Here is a 26,004-nt window from a genome sequence, read left to right as displayed (position 1 = left end):
AATAAAAATATGAGATTCTTTTCTTTGCTATTAATGTTTTATTACTGTATTTTTTAAACTATAAGACTCACTTTTTCTCCCTCAAAAGTGGGGAAAAAAGTCGCAGCGTCTTATAGTCCAAATGCAGGGAGTCACTGACTTGTGAACACCTGCCAATACGAACCTCCAACACGCTGCAATGTCGGGGACTCCCTGTACTGTGCCCATGCAGAGGAGGACACGGGGGACACAGGAGGACACAACGGGGAATAGAGGACACAGGGGGACACAAAGGGGCATAGAGGAGACGAGACAGAGGACACATGAGGTACAAGCGGGCATAATCCACAAGATGCCCAGATCACCATGGATGCACCAGGTTTAGTATATTTTTTCCCCCTGGTTTTGTCCTCTAAACCTAGGTGCATCTTATGGTCAGGAGTGTCCTATAGTCAGAAAAATATGATAATTATCCATATTACACATACAATTCATTATATCCTACGTTTATTTTCCCTCCAGTACCACTTTAAAGGAAACATCAGAGGAAAATAAATAAGATCTACTTACCTGGGGCTTCCTCCAGCCCCTGGCAGCCGATATGTCCCCCACTGCAGCTCCGGGGTCCACTCCATTGCAGATGCCGACCTCTCCAGGTCAGGAACTTCTGCACCTCCTTTCAACGAAGGGGACTCCGGAGCTGCGGCGAGGGACATATCAGTTTCCAGGGGCTGGAGGAAGCCCCAGGTAAGTAAATCTTGGAGGTTTTTTTGTTTATTCTCCTCGGGCCTTTCCTTTACCTAATAAGGATGTTTAGCCACCAAATTGCCCACCTTTAGTTTATGCGAGTGCAACCAATCTTTATTCTAATCTTTGATGAAAGCAGTTTTTTTAGATAGATCAAATCAAGTTCCAAATCACAGTGACAGCTGGGACATGTTGTGAGGTAAATTTTGTACAATCATTCATGTCAACCCATTTATATATCGTATGTAGTTTTTTTTTATTAGATACATCTATCCCTGGTTAAAACTTGTGATGTGTATAAAGCCTGTATGGTGACTCCCAGTCTTTCTTTGCAACTTTCACCTAATCCCATTCTCCATTTAGCTAAGCTACTGTCAGACCAGCCTCACCGGATTGTAGGCAATTATGTACCACACTGACTGGAATCTCTCCAACATGTAAACGTGGGTACACACATCAGATAAAAGTCTTTGGAAAATGAAAGATCACAGACCAATTTTACCCCCTTTCATGTAGTACGAGAGCCATACTCTACACAGTCTATTCTATTGAGCTGAACGCCCCATCAGATGAAAATTGTTGCAAGATGCTGCACACACAGATGCTGTACACATGCAACAGATCAGTATCTCCAAAAGATCAGTTCCTGCAAAATGCATTCACAGTCTATATCTGCAGATCTCATACACACCTTGTTTAACGGACCTTCATCTGGAGTTCAGCTCAATAGAATAGACTGTGTAGAGTATGGCTCTCATACTACATGGAAGGGGGTAAAATTGGTCTGTGATCTTTCATTTTCCAGACATTTATCTGATGTGTGTACCCACCCATCAGCAAGCTTTCTAGACTTTTTGTGGTGTTGCAAAAAACGGCTATTAAAGTGAACCGAGCATCATTTTTAACACCCAGGGCAGCTCTATAGCAAATTAAAAATGCATTCTAAAAATGTGGCTTATTATTAAAAAAAAAAACTTTCATTTTACCTCATTTTTTTACATCTAAGGGTTAAAATAGCCACTGTGTCCCTGTGGTTTCTGAGCAGGAGATGGTGGAACACAGATAAGAAATTACCTCATTAGACTTAATTGACCACAAACAAACCCCCATTGTACTTCAAACAGAAAACATCAGTAATGGCCCATACTCACGGGCTACAATTGTCGCCGCAACACGCGGCACGCATGTGTTGCGGCAACAGGTCGCCCGTGAGTATGAGGCGTTGCACGGGCGCGCACCCCGAACCGCCGCTGCTGTCGCCAGGCAATTGGCGCGGTCAATCGCCCGGCGACAGTTGCCGCCGCAACTGTCGCTAGTCCGCGTGAGTATACGGACTAGCGACAGCAACCAGCAGGGAATACCCTGAGCTTTTGGCGGGGGGGGGGGGGGGGGGAGGAACTTCAGCGACAGCTCTTCGCGTCAGTTGCCAGGTCCCTCCGCCGTGTGTACGCGGAGGGACCTGGCGACGCTCCCGTGTGCTAGCGACAGGCCAGAAATGTTGCCCGTGAGTATGGGCCATTACAGTTGAAGAATTTCACACCTAGCCTGGACAATGGTAGTTGTAAAATAGCAGGGGTTGAGCTTCTGAACAGTGGCAGCCCTTGCAGCTATTTGAAGCCAGGAGCTGTTTGGATCCCTTTAATAGCCTGCATTTCAAGTCGGATTAATTAGCATTTCATTGAACATACATGGATAAAGGGTGTGTGGTAATTTAGGCGCCAGAGATGGCCATAAGTAGAATTATTGGTAAAAATGACCAATATTCTACTACTGTGATCTATGTAATAATTGTAAAATATTGATTTTTCCAAATATATTATTGCCTAACCTGACTCTATTCTCACTTGAATCCCCCCTTTCCATACCTAATCCTAATGCACACCCTGCGCCCCAATCTCTCTCAATAAGCCTCACCTTTGCCGGCTAAATTCATCCACTGCCAATATCTGCATCGTCTAATTATGGTAATTATTGCACCTCAAATTACCACAGGGCACTGGCACAACCACAATTACCACTGTGGTCTATGGGGCGCCCATTTTACCTATGTTCATTGACCATCTCTAGAGAGATTCCTCAGGGCACACATGGCTATCTACACTGAGGTAGGGGCTGCTAATACAGACGGCACATCTTGCTACCAATACTGAGGAGGGGGGCTGCAAATACTGGGAGCACACCTGGCTATTCTGCGGGAGGGAGCTATGTAGTATTGGGGGCACACCTGGCTACCCACACTCAGGGGAAAGCTCATCGGCTACCTGGCCTTGGAACAAAATTAAGACTAGGGGACACATTTGGCTTCCAGTACAGGGAAAGGGGTGGGAGGAGTTTAAACTACCTACACTTGTCTGGCCCCTCTGTCAAATTTAAGATCCATTTGTGGCCCACGAGTCAAAACATTTTCTAACCCTTGGACTAACAAAAAAAACAATTGTAGTGCAGACCTACTTTAAAGGCCCCCCGGGAATGATGTTCAATCATGTTGGTAATGGAACATTGGCTGGTAAGTGCTGAGTGTTGACCAATCAGCATTTCTCATTGCTGCACCAAATGGTAAGTAATTGAAGGCAGCAGGGGTTGTTAATCAACTTGACTGCATGAGACTATGCCTTGTTTAGGTTTGGGTTTAGTTGGGCTCCAACTTATACAACCTAAAATATAATTACACAAATTTAGGTCCTTTTCAAGACAGCGGAAAGTGCTTGCAAAAACCTACAGGAACACCACTCTTAACTTTTTAGTTTAGGTTTTATTTAAGATAACCTTGAAGAAAAATAAGAAGGATGATAAAGCGGTGTGCATGATTTCAGTTGTTTAGTTAGAACTTCCAATGTTTTTTTGCTGGTTTTATACCTGGCCAGAGTACTGCAGTGCTCCGGCCATTTGCACCCCAGTGCCAAAAAATCAATTCATATGATCCCTTGGCAAAGTGCGCCGACAGGGTGATATGTATAGTGCTGCACGCCCTTCGCCACCCCTGGCCCAGTGACGTACTCCCTGCTGGACAGGAAGTCACAGGGATTCCCAGCTTCCCAGTCGTATTTGCATTGTTCCACGCATGCGCGCTACCAACAAATTGAAAATGTCTGCATTGCACATTGACTTCAATGTATTCCGTCGCCAGAGATGTTGCGAGGTAACAACTATTCAACTTTGCGGTTGGCAGGGTATCGAGTACTTGTGGTGCAACGGAACGTAGTAGTGTACTGGGCCCCATACACTTTCTTTGCTTTTGTGCTACCATGCGTGCAGAAAGGGTAACAATGCAAAGAAAGTCCCCAAGTGTAAAAGGGGCCTAAAAGTAGCCCACTTCTGCAATACATTTTCATCACATCATATGGCCGGCTTGAGCTGTCCACCTTTGTTACAGGTTTTCTGCAAAATTTAGCAAAAGGAGAAAATAAACAAGATACAGGCGAGAAGTGAACAACAAAGAGATTCAAGACCAAAGATCTTTATTAAAACAGACATGGCAGCTTTTAAAGATGTTTGATAGAAAAGATAAACTCATCTTGTCAACTGAATGTTCTTTTAACGTCGGCAATACAAAACTACAACAAATAAAGAGAGAGAAAAAAAAAGTAAAGAAATTTGCCTTCATGAATGGTCATCACGAGATTGAACCTGTGCCTGGAAAGCAAGGAGGGAGCCATTTTACCGCTTGAAACACCAACAGAACATGGTTGATCCTAGTAGGCCTCGCTAGGATACTGTCTCGTGCTGAAAAATGGCTGACTCTACTTGACGATGAGGACAGGTACCCTTAACAACACACGTAAGAAAACCATAGAAAAATATATAGATATATATTTTTTTGCAGAACGGAAGGTACACTTTTTTTTTTTTAACGTTTAAGAAAAAAAAAACGTATGGCGCCTGGGGTAACGACCCTAGAAGAGGTAGCCTCCTTTTGCTGAACGGCCATTTTTTTCCAACAAATTTCACCTGGATACCTCATCAACTGTTTATTTCATAACCATTACAGATTAGGTCACTGGGAGTTTCAGATGCACTTTCGTAGAGGAGCTTGAGGTTTGCATCACACTAACTGCTGCCTACAACAAACTCAACAGTGGGCTCTGCAGTGAGGGAAACTTGCTGACTACTGGGGAACTGACAATTCTTCCACGATCAACTTAGCAGCCAATGGAAATATGGGGGGGGGGGGGGGGGTGTGGGTAAGGCCCTTTGCCAAAGAAAGTAGAAGGTGATTTTATAGTCATTTTCTGAATGACGCAATGGAAAGATTACTCATCTAGGCCAGGGCTGTCCAACTACAGTTCTTGAGGGACATATCCATGCTAGGGTTTAGGATGTACTAAGGAATGGAGAAAAGTGTTCAACTTTATGAACCAAACCCTTCATGAGTCAGTCTTAGAGAGGACCTCAGCCCTTGAGGACTGGAGTTGGTCAGCACTGATCTAAACAATTATAGGCACTCGCTGCGGATAATAAAATAGAAAGCACATTTATAGAAGGTAGACCTTTATTTTTTGGTGGAGGATGCGGAGGGTTTCAATTTAAGTCAGTGTTTCTCAAACCTGTCCTTGTGACTCTCCGGTTTATGTTTTGTAGGCAACCTCATCAATGCACAGGTGGGATAATTAGTGTCTCAGTTACATGGAATCCACCCAGCTGACACACTAATTACCCAACTTGTGCGTAGGTGAGGTTGCCTGCAAAACATGTACCGTTTGGACGTCACGGGGACAGGTTTGAGAAACACTGCTTTAATAGCAAGCAGCTTTGGATAAGGATGATACCATTAATTGGCTAACTTAATAGTAATGGAAGTTTGAGTAGCGGAAGCCAGTTCCAGACTTCAAAGAAGAATGGTAAACAGCTTAAAACCTGGAAATTAAGGCAAAAATTACTTTTGGGTAAATGTAACAAGAAAATGATAAAAGAGAACCTTTAGGCCTGTCAACATCATCATATTTTGAGCAGAAAGAGACAACATCTTTTCCAACCACGGTTACTCTAATGGGAAGCAGAAGGAAGTACAAAGTTGTGCTCCCAACTGTTTCCGTTCAGTACAATTAATAATGATGAAAACAAGATCACCAGATAGAAGGTGAAGCTACGTACATGCTTTAGATTTCTAATCCCTGAAATAAATTGTCCTGGATAGTATACTAGTTAAAGAGGCACTTAAGTCACACAAAAAAATGGGTTTTACTCACCTGGGGCTTCCCTCAGCCCCCTGCAGCTGATCGGTGCCCTCGCCGTGTCTCTCTGATCGCTGTCAGGACCCGACAGGCATGGGCCGCAATAGCAGCATAGGGGGTGATATTTTGGTTGGGAACGCGAAGAATCACTCGCGTTCCCATGCCTGTCGGGGCCTGACAGCGAAACCGGAAGTGGTCGACGGTGGGGACAGGAGGATCAGAGAGACACGGCGAGGGCACCGATCAGCTGCAGGGGGCTGAGGGAAGCCCCAGGTGAGTAAAACTCTTTTTTTTTAGTGACTTAAGGTTCACTTTAAGCGCACTAGGGATGAGTTAGAACATTCTTGTGAAAAGCATGCAGGAGATAAGAGCGTGGTAAGCTCACCTAGTCACCTGCATTCTGATGCGTTCCATCCTGCATTCCAACTTTTTACAATTTCGCCTTCTAAATCGGAACTTCCGCTCTAAAGCAGAAGTATAAGAAGATGGAATGCAACACAGAACGCAACAGAATGCAGGTGGGGCTAGGCGAGTTAACCCGCGCCTATCTTGCTCTCACTTCCCGCACACTGCAGGACATTCTTGCTTTTTACGAGAACATTCTCGCTCATCCTAAAGGGCACACATTTTCCCATAGGAGAATTCCTGGCTGGAACCAGTAAAGAGTCCTTAAAGCAAGACCCCCTAGGGCACAAAATACCTGCCAGGGTGGCTAACTCTGTGTTACCTTACTGGCAGTAGTTCTCCTCAACAACACAAAAGCTTCGAGTCAGATGAGAGAAAAGCACTATGCAGACATTCACATTATCGTTTGACAGTTCTGGAATAATCGCGGTACAGACACACTGCACAGTTCTCAGCCTTTTCTGTTCCATGAGGAGGTCAAGAAGAGTGGAGGCCCCCCACAGCAGGACCTTCAATAGAAGCTCTTGCAAGAATATTATAAGTCGGTTGTTAGCACAGTTGGTCAACTATGAATTAGAATCGTCCACAGCTTGGAATCAATCCAATCTAACTCACTTCATGTTGATTTAACAATTCCTGTTAGAGTACAATTTTCATGCATGCTAGAATTATTAGCCTCTCATTGACCAGCTCTGCTGATGAACACGTCAACCTGCATGTATTTAAAGGGAACCTAAACTGAGAAGGATATGGATTTTTCCTTTTAAAATAATACCAGTTGCCCGGCTCTCCTGCTGATCCTGTGTCTCTAATACTTTTAGCCAGAGCCCCTGAACAAGCATGCAGATTAGGTGCTCTGACTGAAGTCAGACTGGATTAGCTGCATGCTTGTTTCAGGTGTGTGATTCAGTCACTACTGCAGCAAATAGATCAGCAGGACTGTCAGGCAACTGGTATTGTTTAAAAGGAAACATCCATATCCTTCTCAGTTTAGGTTCCCTTTAAGGGTACTTTATCCATTTCCCCAAGACACATAGAAATGATTGTCTCAAGAAAGGAAAATCGAATACATGGATGTAGTTGAAGATGTAGGAGAGCAGGACTGTGTTCAGAAAACATCTAATTATGCACGTGCTTTTTGAATAAGGCCATGCCAGTGCTTCTCTATGCTATCTTTAGGAACCGCACAAGGAGACCACTTACATGGTTCAGATCAATAGCACAGGTCAGATGACCTTATCCAATCGCTATACTCAACTAGAAATACAGCTGGGGATTTTTCCCTACTCTAGTCAACTAAACCTGTACATTTAGCCCTATCAAGCCAATAGAAGACCCATGATCAGTTGCATCATGCCTAAGCAACAATCATCCTTGGGTGTCAACAGTCTGATCCCTGCTCATACACCTGAGCAACCGAACTATACTGTCCTCTAGGACTCCCAATCCTGATTCCATATAGGATAGAGGAGAACAATGGATGTGAACACAGCCTTCAAGCACAAACGACTCCAGCTCAACCAGAAGGAAATCTTTGTTTATTAGCTTGTAGCAACATAATTACAAGGATAAGCAGAACTGAAGTGCAAAACTGTCCTGGAGTGTATGGGGCAGTGACAGAAAGGGTTAGCATACTTATATTGCCACCCCATCGCTGCTCTCCATCTTCCTGACACTTCCACAGTCATAGCTGAACCTTAGGTTGCGCAGGGAGAAGTGTTAGGAAGATGGAGTGCATCAAGCAGTGCGTGGCTAGAGAGGGCAATAGAGGCAAGTTAACCCCTTGTACCATGGTCCATGCCCCTGTAAACGCCAGGACACTTTCACATTTTGCAAAATTGCTCCCGCTCAGCCCTGCTCACAAAAACTTTGAATATTGTGTCAACCATTCTATTGTACTCTGCTGCAATGAGCAAATAGAGGAAGGTCTCTGTGGAGTTGAGTAGGCGTCGTTTGTGCTTAAAGATACAATATTGAAAGGGTGGTGATGCCTTTGGTCAACTTGGCTACCTCGAAGCTTTTTGATTTGGTGACCTGTTGTGACTTGGATTTGGTATGCAGCCTCCAATGTGAAGAATTTGAGGTGTAACCCGTTTGTAAATCAGATTCGTTTGTTGAGGCTACATTAACTCAGAGAATGTTTAGATCATATTCAGTACTTATAGGAAAACCAAATTAGTTTTATTTTTTCTTCTTCAAGTATATACATACACCCCAGTAGCCAGATAGTACACTAGATATGTCAACAGCTACGTGAGATAAGATCAACTAACCCTAAAGGTCTAGGAGTCAAACATGAATGGCTCTCCACTTCCTTCTCATTCCAGCTAGGTTGGTTTACGTTGGCTGGACAGGATACCACAAAGCAAAAGTAGTGGTTGCTGCTCTGAAGTCATAAAGAATGACTGCTGATGAGTATTTTAAGATATGCAATATTTTACACTTACCCGTGTATGGTTTTAAAGGAAAATTATGGGATGTGTTAAATTAAGATATCTACCTAATTTATTGCTTACTGCAATACATTTTTGTTTATCCGCTTTGGCCTCGATTATAATCTGGTTTTAAAAGATTGATAACATCATTTTCTGCTCCTGAATCATCAAAAAAATTGGAAGAGGTTCAATTTTAGCACCTCTTGTTATGTTAACGATAAGTGATTTCTCCAAGACAATGCACAACTATTTTACTGCTCAAAGGATAATGTTGTCTAATGCTAGGTACACACCATACAATTTTGTGTTAGATAAATGGTTCAATAGATAATTTCCGTCATGTCCGATATTTTCGATCGTTTTTCTGGTCGATTTCTCATAGAAGTGCATGGAAATTAATAAGAAAACAGAATTGATTGGGAAAGCGACAAAATGCAGCAGGGACTCTGAAGATGGTGGACAGCCCATAAACAAGGGGCTAGGGAACAGCCCCCGGAAGATAAAAGTCTACCAACCCCCTCTTCCCCAATGTCCACACGATTTATCTACCTCCCTTAGGGGGGAAATCGTTCTGTATACTTTAGCCCTTATCAATCAAATTTATGGGCCTGGGCGATCCCGGGAGAGCTTTACAGCGGGGATCCAGTAGGGTCTCGTACTAGAGTGAGGAAGTGACCCAACATCAGCTGGATGGGAGCAGGATAGGATCTGGAAACATCGCCCCTAGTGGCAGCCAAGTTTTCATGCGTTGGACATACTATGCCACTGAACTGGCAAGTGCCGACACAGGATTGGAAAGGGTGAATATTTATGTGTTTGGATCCCTGTAAGTTTTTTAAACAATTTCTAATTCAACCAAACCAAAAGTCATTATACATTCTATTTAAAGCGGATCCGAGATGAAAAACTAACTATAACAAGTAACGTGTCTATATATCTTATCTAAAGTTTAGATAGATTACACAGCAAATCTAGCTGCAAACATCTTCAATTGAATATGATTATTTCTTACTGTGATACAATGACAGCAGCCATGTTGTTTGTAAACATTACACAGAGGCAAGCTTATCTGCATCTTCTGTGAAAAAAACCTAATCCCCCCTCCTCCTTCCCTCTGCCTCTGAAATCTCTGGCTAGCAATACCTCCCCCTCTTCCTGCTCAGACTGAGCTCCCATGAGCCCTTGCTACTGCCAAGGTTCTCTGAAAAACTGTGGGCAAGGCATGTTTAGTTTATAGAGAATTTGAGTATTAAAACAAAAACAAAAAAGTATTTTGCTTGAGGAATACCCTATAAACAATAGGAAAGGAACACAATTATGCAATGAGTAAAAGTTCATCTTGGATCCACTTTAAGAAAGAATTATTCATGGCCCTCTGTGGGTTATTAGGCTTTGGACATCCTCACTGCTGATTGCTACATGGATAAGGCCCTAAATGAATCCACAAACATCTCAGAGAATCCTGCTATGCTCTGTGGTCCCCAGAAAGACAACACACTTTATGCAAGACACTGAGTGGCCAGAGGACACTTCAGAGGGGACTAACCCCCCCCCCCCCCCCCCCCATACACACACACATTTCTTATTTATAAGGCCTAGATTACTTTTGATTACACTTTTCTGTAGAAACAAAGCTGTGTTCATTGGGTTACAAGGTCAGATTCGCATTAAAAGGATCGGTTCACAAAGCAAATAAGCACCAACCTCCGTCAGAAAGCTGCTCTCCCTTTTCAGTGTCTTCAGTCTCAGTGTCTAGATGCGAGCTTCAGGTAGCCAGCAGCTTTCTTGTGTTTCAAAGCATTGAAGCTGAACCCCCTAAGCCTCACTGCCAAGTACAGTCATTTGCCTTGGAGGTATTATGTACTCTGGGCACAGAAAGCACACCTGTACTCTGCCCAATCCTGTGGATTTTAATTTACCTGGGGCTCCATTTAGCCATGCCCCCCCCCCCCCCCCCCCAGTAGTCATCTCTGTAATCCTTGTGGTTTGCGCACACTCCACAATCGCGCTCCTGATTCCCAAAGCGTTCTGAATGTGCAAGGTTAATTTTGAGAAATGTGCATGCACAGATGCTCCTGACGAGAGCGTGATTGCGGAGGGTAGCGGACAGGACAGCGCATGTGTAGCTCAGTTCAAAGGAATTTCAGAGCTGACAGCAGGAGAACAGAGGTGACCCAGAAGACGCTGAGGGACCTGCTGATCTACAGGGGGCTAGGTAAGTTAAAATACAATACTTCCAGTTCAGGTGTGTTTGAAGAATGGCAATTTCTATCGGAGGCTTTTGAAGCAGGTGTTTGGCATCATGATGCACTCCCTTTAAATTTGCATTTTTAAAGGATACCCAAAGTGACATGTGACATGATGAGATAGACATGGGTATGTACAGTGCCTACCACACAAATAATATGCGGTGTTCCTTTTTTTTCTTTCTCTGTCTGAAAGAGTTAAATATCAGGTATGCAAGTGGCTGACTCATCCTGATTCAGACAGGTAGTGACTATAGTATGACCCTCACTGATAAGAAACTCCCCTTTGTATCTCTTTCTTGCTCTCAGAAGCCATTTTCTGCTAGGTAAGTGTTTTATAGTTGCAATTTATTATCAGTGAGGGTCACACTGTAGTCAGGACTGAGTCAGCCACTTACATACCGGATATTTAACTCTTTCAGGCAGAAAAAAAAAAAAGGAACACAGCATAGTTATTTGTGTGCTAGGCACTGTACAGACACGTCTATCATGTTGCATGTCACTTCGGGTATCCTTTAAAGGGCTCTATGTGACAAAGTAGACCTGTGTTGTAGGGCCAAAAATACATGTCACAAAATAGGACTCCATCTCTAGGAGAACGCTCCATAGAGGTATAGAAGCTGGCATCTGCTAAATGTGTATTAAAAGACAAAACGTTTCAAGGACTGGCATCTGTATTTTGTCCTTTTTGAGTCACAAGCCCGGAACAAACATTTAGAGTGGAGGGTTTGTTTTCCTAACTATTCTTGCAGCATGCTGGACGCAGGAGGCCACAGACCACCTAGGTATTGAAACTGAAATCAGGAAGACAGAGTACTTGAGGTTGTGACAAAGTATAATCCATCAACGGCAACATTGTGAACTTTAAAAGTTCAGAGAGTTGTCACGGTGGACTACTGGTGTCCATTTATGATTGACAGCTGTCAGCTGAAAAGGAAGCTACAAGTAAAAAAAACTGTTGATCACAGCTTCTTCGGGGTCCAGAACTGCATCATGTAATGGTTTCCAACAAAATATGACCTAATTTAAAAAGATTCCCTAGGAAAAAAAACAAAATGTTTTGTACCTCAACACACAGCAATCCCACAAAAAAGGACTTGTTACATCAGGTTTTAGGGGTTGTTTGACTGGTCACATTGATAATGTGGTCCTCAAGCTCTTTGCTGCCTGGAGTTAGTTAGCCTAGCTGATGTCACAGCTCGCAGGCCAATCAAATTACACGTGCATCACCATGGTGTACCCCAATAGGGTACCAACTGGAAGACACAAGACAAAAGCAGAACTTGACTGTTACACATGCAGTGACCTCATACAGGGGCGGACCTTTCCACACTTAAAGTCCTGAACTGAGAGGGATATTGAGGCTACCATATTTATTTCCTTTTAAAGGGAATCTGAAGTGAAAATAAACTTGTGAGATAATGAATTGTATGTGTAGTACATATAAGAAATAGAGCATTAGTAGCAAAGAACAGAGTCTCGTATTGTTTCCAGTACAGGAAGAGTCTTGTTATCTACGCAAAAGAGCTTCTCTGAGCTCTCCGACTCAACTTGGGTCTAAGACAGCACTGTTTTCTGAAGCACTTATACATCAAAGAAACAGTGAAAGACAATTTCAGATAAAGTTTTACTGCCGGGTAGTTCAAAGGGTCATTAGCTCTGCTCCGATTCATAGTTTAAAATACAGTGTGTAGTTTGTAATTGCAAATATGACAGAATGCTGAAATGTTATTAAAAAAAAGCTATATAACTGAAAATAACAATATCAGACTCTTTGCTACAAATGTTCTACTAATTATCTATCCTACACATACAATTCATATCTCATAAGTTGTTGTTTTTCACTTCAGTTTCACTTTAAATACCAGCTGCTGGGCACTCATGCTGATCTTTTTGGCTGCTGTAGTGTTTGAATCACACACCTAAAGCAAGCATGTAGCTAATTCAGTCAGAGTTCAGTTCAACACCTGATCTACATGCTTGTTCAGGGTCTGAGGTTTAAAGTATTGTAGGCAGAGGATCAGCAGGACAGCCAGGCACTGTGCATTGTTTAAAGGGATACTGTAGGGGGGGGGTCAGGGGAAAATGAGCTGAACTTACCCGGGGCTTTTAATGGTCCCCCACAGACATCCTGTGCCCGCGCAGCCACTCACCGATGCTCTGGCTCGGTCTCCGGTTCACCTCTCGAATTTCAGACTTTAAAGTCTGAAAACCACTGCGCCTGCATTGCCATGTCCTCGCTTCCTGATGTCATCAGGAGCGCACGGTGCAGGCACAGACCATACTGGGCCTGTGCAGTACGCTCCTGGTGCCATCAGCGGGAGTGAGGATACGGCAAAGCAAACGCAGTGGTTTCCAGACTTTAAAGGGGTTCTGTGGGGGTTTCTGAGGAGAAAAACTGCCACTTACCTGGGGCTTCTATCAGCCCCCTTCAGCGGTAATGTCCCACGCCGTCCTGCTCCCATCCGCCGTTCCCCGCAGCCGGCACCGGGCTATTATTCGTCTGTCACACAGACGACTAATGCGTGCCGCCGCTCCTCCGCTCGCGTCATCTGAGGCTTACTGCGCAGGCGCAGTACAACGGTTTCTTGTACTGCGCTTGCGCAGCAAGCTTCCAATGACGCAGGCGGAAGCGAGCGGGTGCGCGGCCACTGTAGCGCAGCCGCAGTTGGATCCCATGCCGCGCTAGACCGAGGGCGGCGGCAGAGAACGGCAGATGGGAGGAGGACGGCGTGGGACATTACCGCTGCAGAAGGCTGATAGAAGCCCAAGGTAAGTGTCTGTTTTTCTCCTAAGAATCCCCCCACAGAACTCCTTTAAAGTCTGAAATTCTAGAAGTGAACCAGAGGCGGGGCCAGAGCATTGGGGAGTGGCTGCATGGGCACAGGATGTCTGTGGGGGACCATTAGAAGCCCCAGGTAACTTCAACTCATTTTCCCCTGACCCCCCCATACAGTGCCCCTTTAAAGAGAATCTGTACTCTAAAATTCTTACAATAAAAAGCATACCGTTCTATTCATTATGTTCTCCTGGGCCCCTCTGTGCTGTTTCTGCCACTCCCTGTTGTGATCCTGGCTTGTAATTGCCAGTTTTACGTGTTTACAAACAAAAGACATGGCTGCTAACCAGAGTGTGATCGGCTGAGAGGAGAGCGAGCTTGGAGAGGGTGTGTAAAGCTTCTGCCTATCACAAGCAGTGCTCCACATTCCACACATTCCAGCCTGAGCCCGACAGAGGAAAGATGATAAGATTTATTACAGAGACAGTGCAACTAGAAAAGGCTGCAATATGCCAGAGCACATTAGAACAGGTATAGGAACTTATAGGATAGAAGAAATAAGGCTCAAAATTTTGTTAGAGTCTCTTTAAAAGGCAATATGTCAGCCTCCATAACCCACTCAGTTCAGGTAAGCTTTAATAATAAGGGCAAGCTTTTTGAAACCCAACCCAGCTTTGTAGTATTCCATGCTTACTAAATTTTTCAAGCAGGAAAACTCCTTAAAATGGAGAATCCCATTAATCTGTTGAACAAGCCCCTTCAACTAAATCATCATCTTCAACGCATCCCTATTTCCCAACAAAACAATTCCAATTTAGCTCATTGCATCCGATCGTCAACCAATTCGTTATTAGGCTTGCACCGGTACGTCATAGAACAAAGTACATACAACAGTCCCTAGTCAATTAAATTAACCAGCAAAACTTTATACAGAGACGCAAAAAAAAAAAAAAAAAAAAAAAATCACAGTGCATATAGGAAAACGTCCTTAACTATTGCACAACATGTACAGACGTGTATCAAAACTTGCTAGGATCCAAAATAACAGGCTTTCGTGGCTCATGGTGCCATCTTTCTTTGCCCCCTCCCCCCGAATCACTTCAAATAAGACATGGCTGTGTGTTCATCAATATTGCGCACAAGCATACCGTAAAAATAAAGTGACAAAATAGCCACGGAAAAAAAAGGAAGTGGATTCGTAAAAATCGGGCGGCCAGCAGCTTTATTGGAAATGAGAAAAAAAAAAATAGTTTTGCAAAGCTCCAACGGTTGGAAGTGTGGCAAGGGAAGTAACCAGTAGTCTGTTTAAAAAGAAAAAAAAAATATCAAGAAAAAGAACACACAACTTATTGAACATTGAGTAAGAGGGGCTGGATTTCGAGTACAGGAGACAAGTTGACTTGCAGTATCTGCTGTGCTTTCCTTCGTACCTCGTCGTCAGAGGACGATTTGTCCACTTTGATAACTTTCGACTTGAGAAAATTATATTTGTCTTTATCAAGTGTGGGTTTTTTTGCCAACGGAATGAAAATTTTAATTCTCTTACTGGGCAAAACTTCCTGGAAACCGTCCGTCTGTTTCCGTTTCTTGTCCTTGCAGCCCTGTTGTGGTTTCCCATCTTTGACAATGACATCTACCTGTAGCTTAGCATTCTGTTTGGTCTGGGTCATACCATTGCAACGCGAGGGTGAGCTGACAAGAAGTCTCCCATTTAAAACACCAAAAGTATTGCAAGCATTGTTCTCCTTTAGGATCCTGCCATTTGCCCCATTCAAAATTGTTCCATTTGGAGTAGAAGTCTTTTTTATTATACACTGGTAGGCCTGACTGTTTTTTCCCTTTGAGCTCGATTTTGAGGCTGCAACTGCAGGTCGAGGTTTAAGGCTGGCCTCTATGCAGGATGCTGTTCCGTTAATTGGAACGATGGCCTCCAATACGACAGACAGTCTCATGGCAGGGTAAACATCAGGATATATGTTGGAGGGAAAACTGACTGTTGAAACATTGGAATTATTTAGGTCTGTCTGTTTCAGTGAGCTCAAGAGTAAGTTTGTGGACCTTTTGGGAAGGGTTCTAGGAGAAATTTTAGTAGCCTTTACAGCGATATTCACAGTTGAGTTAGACACCTTATTCATTTGGTTTTTGGGTTGTGTTTTTGAAGAAGACACAGAAGAAGTGGTTTTAGTGTCGTCACATTTTGGTTTGGGGGGAGGCGCGTTTGCAGTGGTTGAATTGTACCCATACACGTCTTTGCTGCTCAGAATGGTGGGTTGGTAGCCTTCCTCCCGGAGCCCTTGTAGGAAGGTCACCAGCTGTGTTTCAGTGTCTGTCAAGTCTTTGGACATTGGATTGAAGACTCTTAAGGCTTCCTCGAGAGCACTTTTCCCCGCGGATGAGAGGCGTGACCAGGAGTGCACGGCCTTCTTCTCCACTTGCTCCATCTTGTCATTCATGGCATTAGGTGGCAGAATCTTATGATTTAACTTTCCTCTGAAAAAGTAAAAAAGAAAAAGTTCAGTTATTTATTTTTTTTGAAAGAAATACCTTCTCAGTACAGTCAGGGCAATGACAAGTTGAAGGAACTCTTAGCTTCTAACAACCCTTGAAGATTCCAGTGGAGAGACTTCCTACCTAGTCTATCCTCTCCACCTATCGTAGTGTCATTCTTTTGTGGCTGGATCCCCTTGTTAACAGAGATGAGCTACGGATGAATTTTGCAGGGCTGTGGAGTCGGAGTTGGAGCAATTTTGGGTACCGGGAGTCGGAGTCTGTGATTTTATAAACTGAGGAGTAGGAGTCGGATGATTTTTGTACAAAGTCCACAGCCCTGGCAAGTATTAGACTAAGGAATCAGAGTCATGGAGTCGGAGTTGGACCCATTTTGGGTACCCGGAGTCAGAGTTGGAGTACTGACTCCACAGCCCTGGAATTTTGATTGGGTTTCATCCCGATAATTAGTGCAACTGAGCAGGCGGGTAAGCGGGGGTGCGGGGTTTTAACTTACCACGCTGAATTCCAATTTGTGGTCACGTGACTACCACTGCTTCCTCGTTCCGGGTTGAAGGAGGAAGCGTGGTAGTCACTTGACGCGACTTGGAACGCATCGTGGGGCGGATTATAGGAGACTGCAAACTGGGTAAGTTAACCCTCGCTCACCCGCCCGCTCACCCGCACTAATAATCTGGATGAATTCCAAATGAAACCCATTTGGAATTCATCTGGAGCTCATCTCTGCTTGTTAGTGTTGGATTCTTTATTACGTGTGATGCAATTTTACTGACACAAAGGGGGTAAGAGGGGCCCAGGAGTGTATAAAACTGAATTAAAAACAAATCATTTAGAACAAGTTCCACTTCCTCAGGCCAAATAAAGTGCTGAAGGGTTTCAAAAGCCTGGTGCAGAGGCACTTTTCTTTTCCAACCCTTCAGCGTTTTATTTGGCCTGAGGAAGTGGGCAGAGACCGACGAAATGCGTTGCCTGTGTTTACTAAAAATGTTATATTCATATATATGAATTTGTTGTTATTGTGGTATGCCAACTCCCACTTTTTCCTCTATTTGTTTTTAACTCCCTTTTATACTCTCCTGGACACCTCTTGCCCCCTTTGTGAGTATCCATTTTGCCTAATTTTCATTTTTATAGACTTTGTGACGTACTGCACCATGTGGGCTCCCGTTGTCTCTGTGTTTTCTTTTTAGGGCGCATTGCTTGCCCTTCCACAGCTGCAATTTTAATGAGTGCAATAAGTGGAAAGAACTGGGCAGACCTCACTGCTGGAATTCTCAAGAGTTAGAATAACCTAATCAGGGGACACACTTGTCATTAACACTATATATCTTGGTGTTCTGAGGTTATTCTGTAAAACAAGAGAAAACAACTTCAGAAAATGTGACCAAGCTACCCATCACTGTGAGAGTACATACACGGCCCTGGTGCTCTGGCAATAGGCTGCGAAACAGATAGTCGGGGCTTAGTGCAGAAAGAAAGAGGCTTGGTTCAGACTAGAGATAGAAATTTGGAACCTATCTAGTCTGAGTGTCCCAGAGGTGTTTGCTTGATGTCATCATCTTGGTCCAGAGTTAGCAACAACAATAAGATCTTAATTACACAAGTGGCATTTTTAACCATTCTGAGGCCCCATCCTTTGCTTAAAGGCTCATACACACGCTCAACAAAAGTCTTTTAAATGCACGATTATCAAACAATTAAGAAGTTGGACGATTTTTGTCAAGTAAAAGACGTGCAAATGTCAAGGCATTATCACTGATAAGCAGCGTCCAACGACTGATAGGGCACAGCTCAAGTCAATCCAACTGTTGGTGTATGTGTGTATATATATATATATATATATACAAGTGTTTATTACATAGTGAAATAGTAAATTATCTGCCCTCCAGTCTGGGATTCTCACAGTTTCTCAGCATGTGACAGGCAGCTGCCTCCCCCTTCAGCCTTACAAACTGCATCACAGACAAGCTGAAACTGAGAGCAGAGAGTGAGAAGTAAAAGCACACAGAGCCTGCAGGGGGTGTGCATAACTTGTATTCATTACAACAGCCTATTCCTCCCTGGGTCGACAAAGCTTGACAAAAAAGAAGATTAGATATATTACAGAGACAGTGCAACTAGAAAAGGCTGCAGTAATCCAGACCACATTAGAACAGGTATAGAAACTTATAGGATAGAAGAGATAAGGCTGAACATTGTGTTACAGAGTCTCTTTAATCTTCCCGGCGCCTATGTTTTTCCCTTTATCACTACCTTTAAGCAAAGGGTGGGGTCTCTGAATGGTTAAACATGCCACTTGTGTAATTATGATCTAGTTGTTGCCATCTCTGGACCTTAATGCAGAGCCCACCAGACATAATTCCTCACCACCTTGCCCTGGTTTTACTTCACTATCCTACGGAGGAGGAAGACACGGATTTCCTGAACTACATCTCTCAGGGTAGAAGTTTATGTACCACTTTCAGGTATTGGGAGTGGTTTATGGCTTTTGCACCAACTTGTCCCTCAATCAGTGGTATGACTGAAGTCCTTATTGATTAGCAGCAGTGAGGAGATCTACAATTTGGCAAGAAAGTGCTACCATCAACACCTCTACAGCTATAGAGGGGAGGGGGAAGGTTGCTTCAGACACCATGCTGCACATCTGTGGGAGTTAATGAGCTGAGCACAGCAAATCCCACTGAAACCGCTCTACACACAAATCAGTTTAACTCTTTCCTGGATAACCTTTTCTAATTTTCAGTTATGAGTGAGATGTAAAAAGATAGCATGCTTTCAAAGGAACCTGAGGTGAACTGCCATGTTTATTTCCTTGTAAATAATGCCAGTTGCCTGGCAGCCCTATCTTCTGGCATGAGTAGTGTGCAAGAGTCATAACCCTGGAACAGAGTACCTGATCTGCTACATTCTTGTTCAGGGTCTATAGCTAAAAGTATCAGAGACACAGGATCAGAAGGCAACTGGTATTGTTTAAAAGGAAATAAATATGGAAGCCTCCATATCCCTCTCACCTCAGGTTCCCTTTAACACTGTTTATCTGACTAGAACACTTCCAAAAGTATTCTCCTGGAACCAATATAGAGGCTTTCTGCTCTGACTGTCCTCTGACTTATTTTCCTGCATACCTGTTCCAAGTGAGTGACCGACACAGCAATAAAGAGAAATTACATTTATTTAGGATTCCTTTATGGTGGTCGATATGAACGGATTTTTAAATCTATTTCTAGTTTTTTTCTTTTATCAGAAAAATATGAAATTACAAAGGAATGTTTCATATTTTCTATGGCTCCACCTGCTGGTTTAAAAACTCCTGCAGCTAGAATTTATGCTCATTTTACTCCTGTGTAGTTAAGTCCCACAGTGAACAATGAAGTTTGATGATCAGTTACTGGGCCGTGAGACTTGGATGCTGTGATGTTAGAAGGTTGTTTACTACAGCAGAAAAGTCGCTTCCCCACACTCACGTTTTTTGCCATGATCTGCGGCAAAATGATGCGATTCGTGGGGACATCAGAAGGGCATAGACTGTGTGTCCACATCCAAGTCTTGTGATTTACCATGGAATTGTAACACATGGTTGCCGACTAAAATATGCAAATGCACTGCAATTTCTATCCCTTGTAATGGACAGAATCACACTGCCAAATAATTGAGAACCAGAGTGCTGTGCGTTGCGTCTGCATTTTATTTATCCGATGCATTCAACTGGGGAAGGGGGCTTAAAGTAAGATACTTTGCTAATTTCCAAACTTGCCAGTCAAACCAACTGGTGGATGAATAAAGAAATATTTACTACAGTTTTAAAGTGGACCTGAACTCTTGCATAGGACAGATGCAGACCCTGGCTACACCTATCCCTGGGTACACCGATCCCTGGCTACACATGCTGCAAGCACCTATCCCTGGTTACCTATGCTGCAGCCACCTCCTACTGGCTACACCTATCCCTGGCTACCTATGCTGCAGGCACCTATCCCTGGCTACCTATGCTGCGGCCACCTATCGCTGGCTACACCTATCTCTAACACCACCTGGACTTCTGCAGGAGCAGGGTAAACCTTTTTCCAGTTTTACCTGGGGCCCCAAATCTCCCAGGAGCTTAATCATATGTATACTGAAGGAGTAGCGCACCCCACACTGGAGTGGGCTCAGGGTCCAAATAATTGTATAATACCGTGGTATTTTTTTTTACGGTTACCATACCGTGTAATTTCATACCGTTGCGACCCTACCTGTGATCACCGCAAGCCAATCACAGTGATCTCAGCTCTATTTCAGGAAAAAGTCTCTGGTCCTTAAGTGGTCTCCGAAAGCATGGGAAAAGTAAATACTGAACTTTATTTTATACTTGTTACATCATTTGCTTGACAGTAAGTTTTAAACCTGGTAACCATTGCCATGACACTGTAAGGAAACTCCCACCTTGCTTCAGAAGCAGTTACCTGCATAGAGCAGGAGCCTCCCCTGATGCAGTGATTGGCAGCAAACCGACCCTCTTATCTGACAAAAACACCATGAAATGCCAGAGATTTATCGGCACATAAAACTAAGTCATCGAGCTTAAAATATGTTCCCTGCTGGAGTGAAAGTACTTTCTCTAAGAAAGTGGAATTTCCCCACTTCCCAACTGTTCCTCTGAGCCATAAAATATGTACTCAAGGAGGTTTGGAGCAGAACACAGCTGTTGTCATTTGTTAACCAAGGCCATTTGCTGGCACAGATGGACAAAAGTATGTGACAACTGGTCTGAACACTCCTCATTCAAATCAAAGGTAGCTTTATTGGCACGACCAAGCTTCAATACAGGCATTGCCAAAGCAGGGGGAATGGGGGACATGGGAAGGGATGGGGTGGGTAGGGGGGGAATGGAGGGTAGAAGGAATGGTTCATCTTTTGTTTACCACAAGAATAACAGAACGGTACCCTTGTTTTTCAGCGCGCGCAACTTCAATGACCTCTTGAATTGCATTTTGTGGGGATCTGCTGCCAATTGCATTGCATTTTGTGCTGCCAATCTAATTGTCCTTTAATTGCATTTTTTTTACTGGGGGGGGGGCTGCGGCTCCAGCAAGAACCTTCGGCCCTCCACCATGGGGTCAGAAAAAAAATGGCCCTCCATGCCCATGAAGTTGGACAGCACTGCCCTACATCAATGTATAGACTAGTCTATATAAGCTACCCTATAACAGCATATAGGCTGATCCCTATGAGCTCCATACAGCAGTGTAAGGACTAGAGACTCCATTCATACAGCAGTGTAAGGACTAGGGACCCCATCCATACAGCAGTGTACAGACTAGGGACCCCATCCATACAGCAGTGTACAGACTAGGGACCCCATCCATACAGCAGAGTACAGACTAGGGACCCCATCCATACAGCAGTGTACAGACTAGGGACCCCATCCATACAGCAGTGTAAGGACTAGGGACCCCATCCATACAGCAGTGTACAGACTAGGGACCCCATCCATACAGCAGTGTAAGGACTAGAGACCCCATCCATACAGCAGTGTAAGGACTAGAGACTCCATCCATACAGCAGTGTAAGGACTAGAGACTCCATCCATACAGCAGTGTAAGGACTAGGGACCCCATCCATACAGCAGTGTACAGACAAGGGACTCCATCCATACAGCAGTGTACAGACTAGGGACCCCATCCATACAGCAGTGTAAGGACTAGGGACCCCATCCATACAGCAGTGTAAGGACTAGGGACCCCATCCATACAGCAGTGTACAGACTAGGGACCCCATCCATACAGCAGTGTAAGGACTAGGGACCCCATCCATACAGCAGTGTACAGACTAGGGACCCCATCCATACAGCAGTGTAAGGACTAGGGACCCCATCCATACAGCAGAGTACAGACTAGGGACCCCATCCAATTCACTTTTTCTCCTACATTTTCTCCTTGGTGATATTTTCACACCTTATCAATAAAATGCCCTTTTAAGCAGCCAGCAAGCAAGAAAATCCTCGGGATAACTTTGACATATTTTTTAACTAATTTTTGGTAGTTTTTCAATTGCAGAGTGCTGAAAAGTTATTTTAAACAGAAGATGAAACATTCTCTCCTATGAGAAAAAGTGATATGGGCCTTTCTGCTCCCCTATAGCAGTGTATAGACTGGTCACTGTGCTCCCCTATAGCAGTGTATAGACTGGTCACTGTGCTCCCCTATAGCAGTGTATAGACTGGTCACTGTGCTCCCCTATAGCAGTGTATAGACTGGTCACTGTGCTCCCCTATAGCAGTGTATAGACTGGTCACTGTGCTCCCCTATAGCAGTGTATAGACTGGTCACTGTGCTCCCCTATAGCAGTGTATAGACTGGTCACTGTGCTCCAGTATAGCAGTGTATAGACTGGTCACTGTGCTCCCCTATAGCAGTGTATAGACTGGTCACTATGTGCCCCTATAGCAATGTATACACTGGTCATTGTGCTCCTCTATAGCAATGTATAGAATGGTCACTATGTGCCCCTATAGCAATGTATAGACTGGTCACTGTGCTTCCCTATAGCATCGTATAGACTGGTCACTGTGCTCCCCTATAGCAGTGTATAGACTGGTCACTGTGCTCCCCATAGCAGTGTATAGACTGGTCACTGTGCTCCAGTATAGCAGTGTATAGACTGGTCACTGTGCTCCCCTATAGCAGTGTATAGACTGGTCACTGTGCTCCCCTATAGCAATGTATACACTGGTCACTGTGCTCCTCTATAGCAATGTATAGACTGGTCACTATGTGCCCCTATAGCAATGTATACACTGGTCACTGTGCTCCTCTATAGCAATGTATAGACTGGTCACTATGTGCCCCTATAGCAATGTATAGACTGGTCACTGTGCTCCCCTATAGCAGTGTATAGACAGGTCACTATGTGCTAACCTATAACAGTGTATAGACTGGTCACTATGTGCTCACTATAGCATTGTATAGACTGGTCACTATGAGCTAACCTATAACAGTGTATAGACTGGTCACTATGTGCTCCCCTATAGCAGTGTATAGACTGGTCACTATGTGCTCACTATAGCAGTGTATAGACTGGTCACTATGTGCTCCTCTATAGCAGTGTACAGACTTGGTCACTATGTGCTCCCCTATAGCAGTGTATAGACTGGTCACTATGTGCTCTCCTATAGCAAGGCATAGACTGGTCACTATGTGCTCCTCTATAGCAATGTATAGACTGGTCACTATGTGCTCCCCTATAGCAATGTATAGACTGGTCACTATGTGCTCCTCTATAGCAATGTATAGACTGGTCACTATGTGCTCCTCTATAGCAATGTATAGACTGGTCACTATGTGCTCCCCTATAGCAATGTATAGACTGGTCACTATGTGCTCCCCTATAGCAATGTATAGACTGGTCACTATGTGCTCCCCTATAGCAATGTATAGACTGGTCACTATGTGCTCCCCTATAGCAATGTATAGACTGGTCACTATGTGCTCCACTATAGCAATGTATAGACTGGTCACTGTGCTCCCCTATAGCAGTGTATAGACTGGTCACTATGTGCTCCCCTATAGTAGTGTATAGACTGGTCACTCTGTGCTCCCCTATAGTAGTGTATAGACGGGTCACTATGTGCTCCCCTATAGCAATGTATAGACTGGTCACTATGTGCTCCCCTATAGCAATGTATAGACTGGTCACTATGTGCTCCACTATAGCAGTGTATAGACTGGTCACTCTGTGCTCCCCTATAGTAGTGTATAGACGGGTCACTATGTGCTCCCCTATAGCAATGTATAGACTGGTCACTATGTGCTCCCCTATAGCAATGTATAGACTGGTCACTATGTGCTCCCCTATAGTAGTGTATAGACGGGTCACTATGTGCTCCCCTATAGCAGTGTATAGACTGGTCACTCTGTGCTCCCCCTATAGCAGTGTGTAGAATGGTAACTGTGCTCCTCTATAGCAGTGTACAGACTGGTCACTATGTGCTCCCCTATAGCAGTGTACAGACTGGTCAATGTGCTCCACTATAGCAGTGTATAGACTGGTCACTATGTGCTCCCCTATAGCAGTGTATAGACTGGTCACTGTGCTCCCCTATAGCAGTGTATAGACTGGTCACTATGTGCTCCCCTATAGCAGTGTATAGACTGGTCACTCTGTGCTCCCCCTATAGCAGTGTGTAGACTGGTAACTGTGCTCCTCTATAGCAGTTTGTAGACTGGTCACTATGTGCTCCCCTATAGCAGTGTACAGACTGGTCACTGTGCTCCCCTATAGCAGTGTATAGACTGGTCACTGTGCTCCCCATAGCAGTGTATAGACTGGTCACTGTGCTCCAGTATAGCAGTGTATAGACTGGTCACTGTGCTCCAGTATAGCAGTGTATAGACTGGTCACTGTGCTCCCCTATAGCAATGTATACACTGGTCACTGTGCTCCTCTATAGCAATGTATAGACTGGTCACTATGTGCCCCTATAGCAATGTATACACTGGTCACTGTGCTCCTCTATAGCAATGTATAGACTGGTCACTATGTGCCCCTATAGCAATGTATAGACTGGTCACTGTGCTCCCCTATAGCAGTGTATAGACAGGTCACTATGTGCTAACCTATAACAGTGTATAGACTGGTCACTATGTGCTCACTATAGCATTGTATAGACTGGTCACTATGAGCTAACCTATAACAGTGTATAGACTGGTCACTATGTGCTCCCCTATAGCAGTGTATAGACTGGTCACTATGTGCTCACTATAGCAGTGTATAGACTGGTCACTATGTGCTCCTCTATAGCAGTGTATAGACGGGTCACTATGTGCTCCCCTATAGCAGTGTATAGACTGGTCACTCTGTGCTCCCCCTATAGCAGTGTGTAGAATGGTAACTGTGCTCCTCTATAGCAGTGTACAGACTGGTCACTATGTGCTCCCCTATAGCAGTGTACAGACTGGTCAATGTGCTCCACTATAGCAGTGTATAGACTGGTCACTATGTGCTCCCCTATAGCAGTGTATAGACTGGTCACTGTGCTCCCCTATAGCAGTGTATAGACTGGTCACTATGTGCTCCCCTATAGCAGTGTATAGACTGGTCACTCTGTGCTCCCCCTATAGCAGTGTGTAGACTGGTAACTGTGCTCCTCTATAGCAGTTTGTAGACTGGTCACTATGTGCTCCCCTATAGCAGTGTACAGACTGGTCACTATGTGCTCCCCTATAGCAGTGTATAGACTGGTCACCATGTGCTCCCCTATAGCAGTGTGTAGACTGGTCACTATGTGCCCCCCCTATAGCAGTGTGTAGACTGGTCACCGTGCTCCTCTATAGCAGTGTACAGACTAGTCACTGTGCTCCCCTATAGCAGTGTTTAGATTGGTCACTATGTACTCCCCTATAGCAGTGTATAGACTGGTCACTATGTGCTCCCCTATAGCAGTGTGTAGACTGGTAACTGTGCTCCTCTATAGCAGTGTACAGACTGGTCACTATGTGCTCCCCTATAGCAGTGTACAGACTGGTCAATGTGCTCCACTATAGCAGTGTATAGACTGGTCACTATGTGCTCCCCTATAGCAGTGTATAGACTGGTCACTATGTGCTCCCCTATAGCAGTGTATAGACTGGTCACTCTGTGCTCCCCCTATAGCAGTGTGTAGACTGGTAACTGTGCTCCTCTATAGCAGTGTGTAGACTGGTCACTATGTGCTCCCCTATAGCAGTGTATAGACTGGTCACCATGTGCTCCCCTAT

General features: G+C 44.2%; 1 protein-coding gene across 14 annotated transcripts in view; it reads right to left on the bottom strand.

Annotated features, from left to right (window-relative positions):
* Positions 1–4,167: 4,167 nt before the first annotated feature.
* The window catches only part of CCDC71 (coiled-coil domain containing 71), a 161,088-nt gene continuing 139,251 nt past the window's right edge, over positions 4,168–26,004 (bottom strand). For 13 of the 14 annotated variants that reach the window (XM_068252627.1, XM_068252623.1, XM_068252624.1 and 10 more), the window contains one exon: positions 14,968–16,252. In XM_068252627.1, the coding sequence (XP_068108728.1) occupies positions 15,109–16,215 (1,107 nt within the window). In that variant the 5' untranslated portion in view covers positions 16,216–16,252 and the 3' untranslated portion in view covers positions 14,968–15,108. Of the gene's footprint in view, positions 4,281–14,967; positions 16,253–26,004 lie in introns of those variants that run through there. The other variant, XM_068252633.1, reaches the window with a different exon arrangement.

The sequence above is a fragment of the Hyperolius riggenbachi genome, chromosome 9 (assembly GCF_040937935.1).
Source record: "Hyperolius riggenbachi isolate aHypRig1 chromosome 9, aHypRig1.pri, whole genome shotgun sequence".
NCBI classification, from domain to species: Eukaryota; Metazoa; Chordata; class Amphibia; order Anura; family Hyperoliidae; genus Hyperolius; species Hyperolius riggenbachi.
Note: the sequence above shows the minus strand (reverse complement) of the source record. Positions and strands in the feature narration are given on the sequence as shown.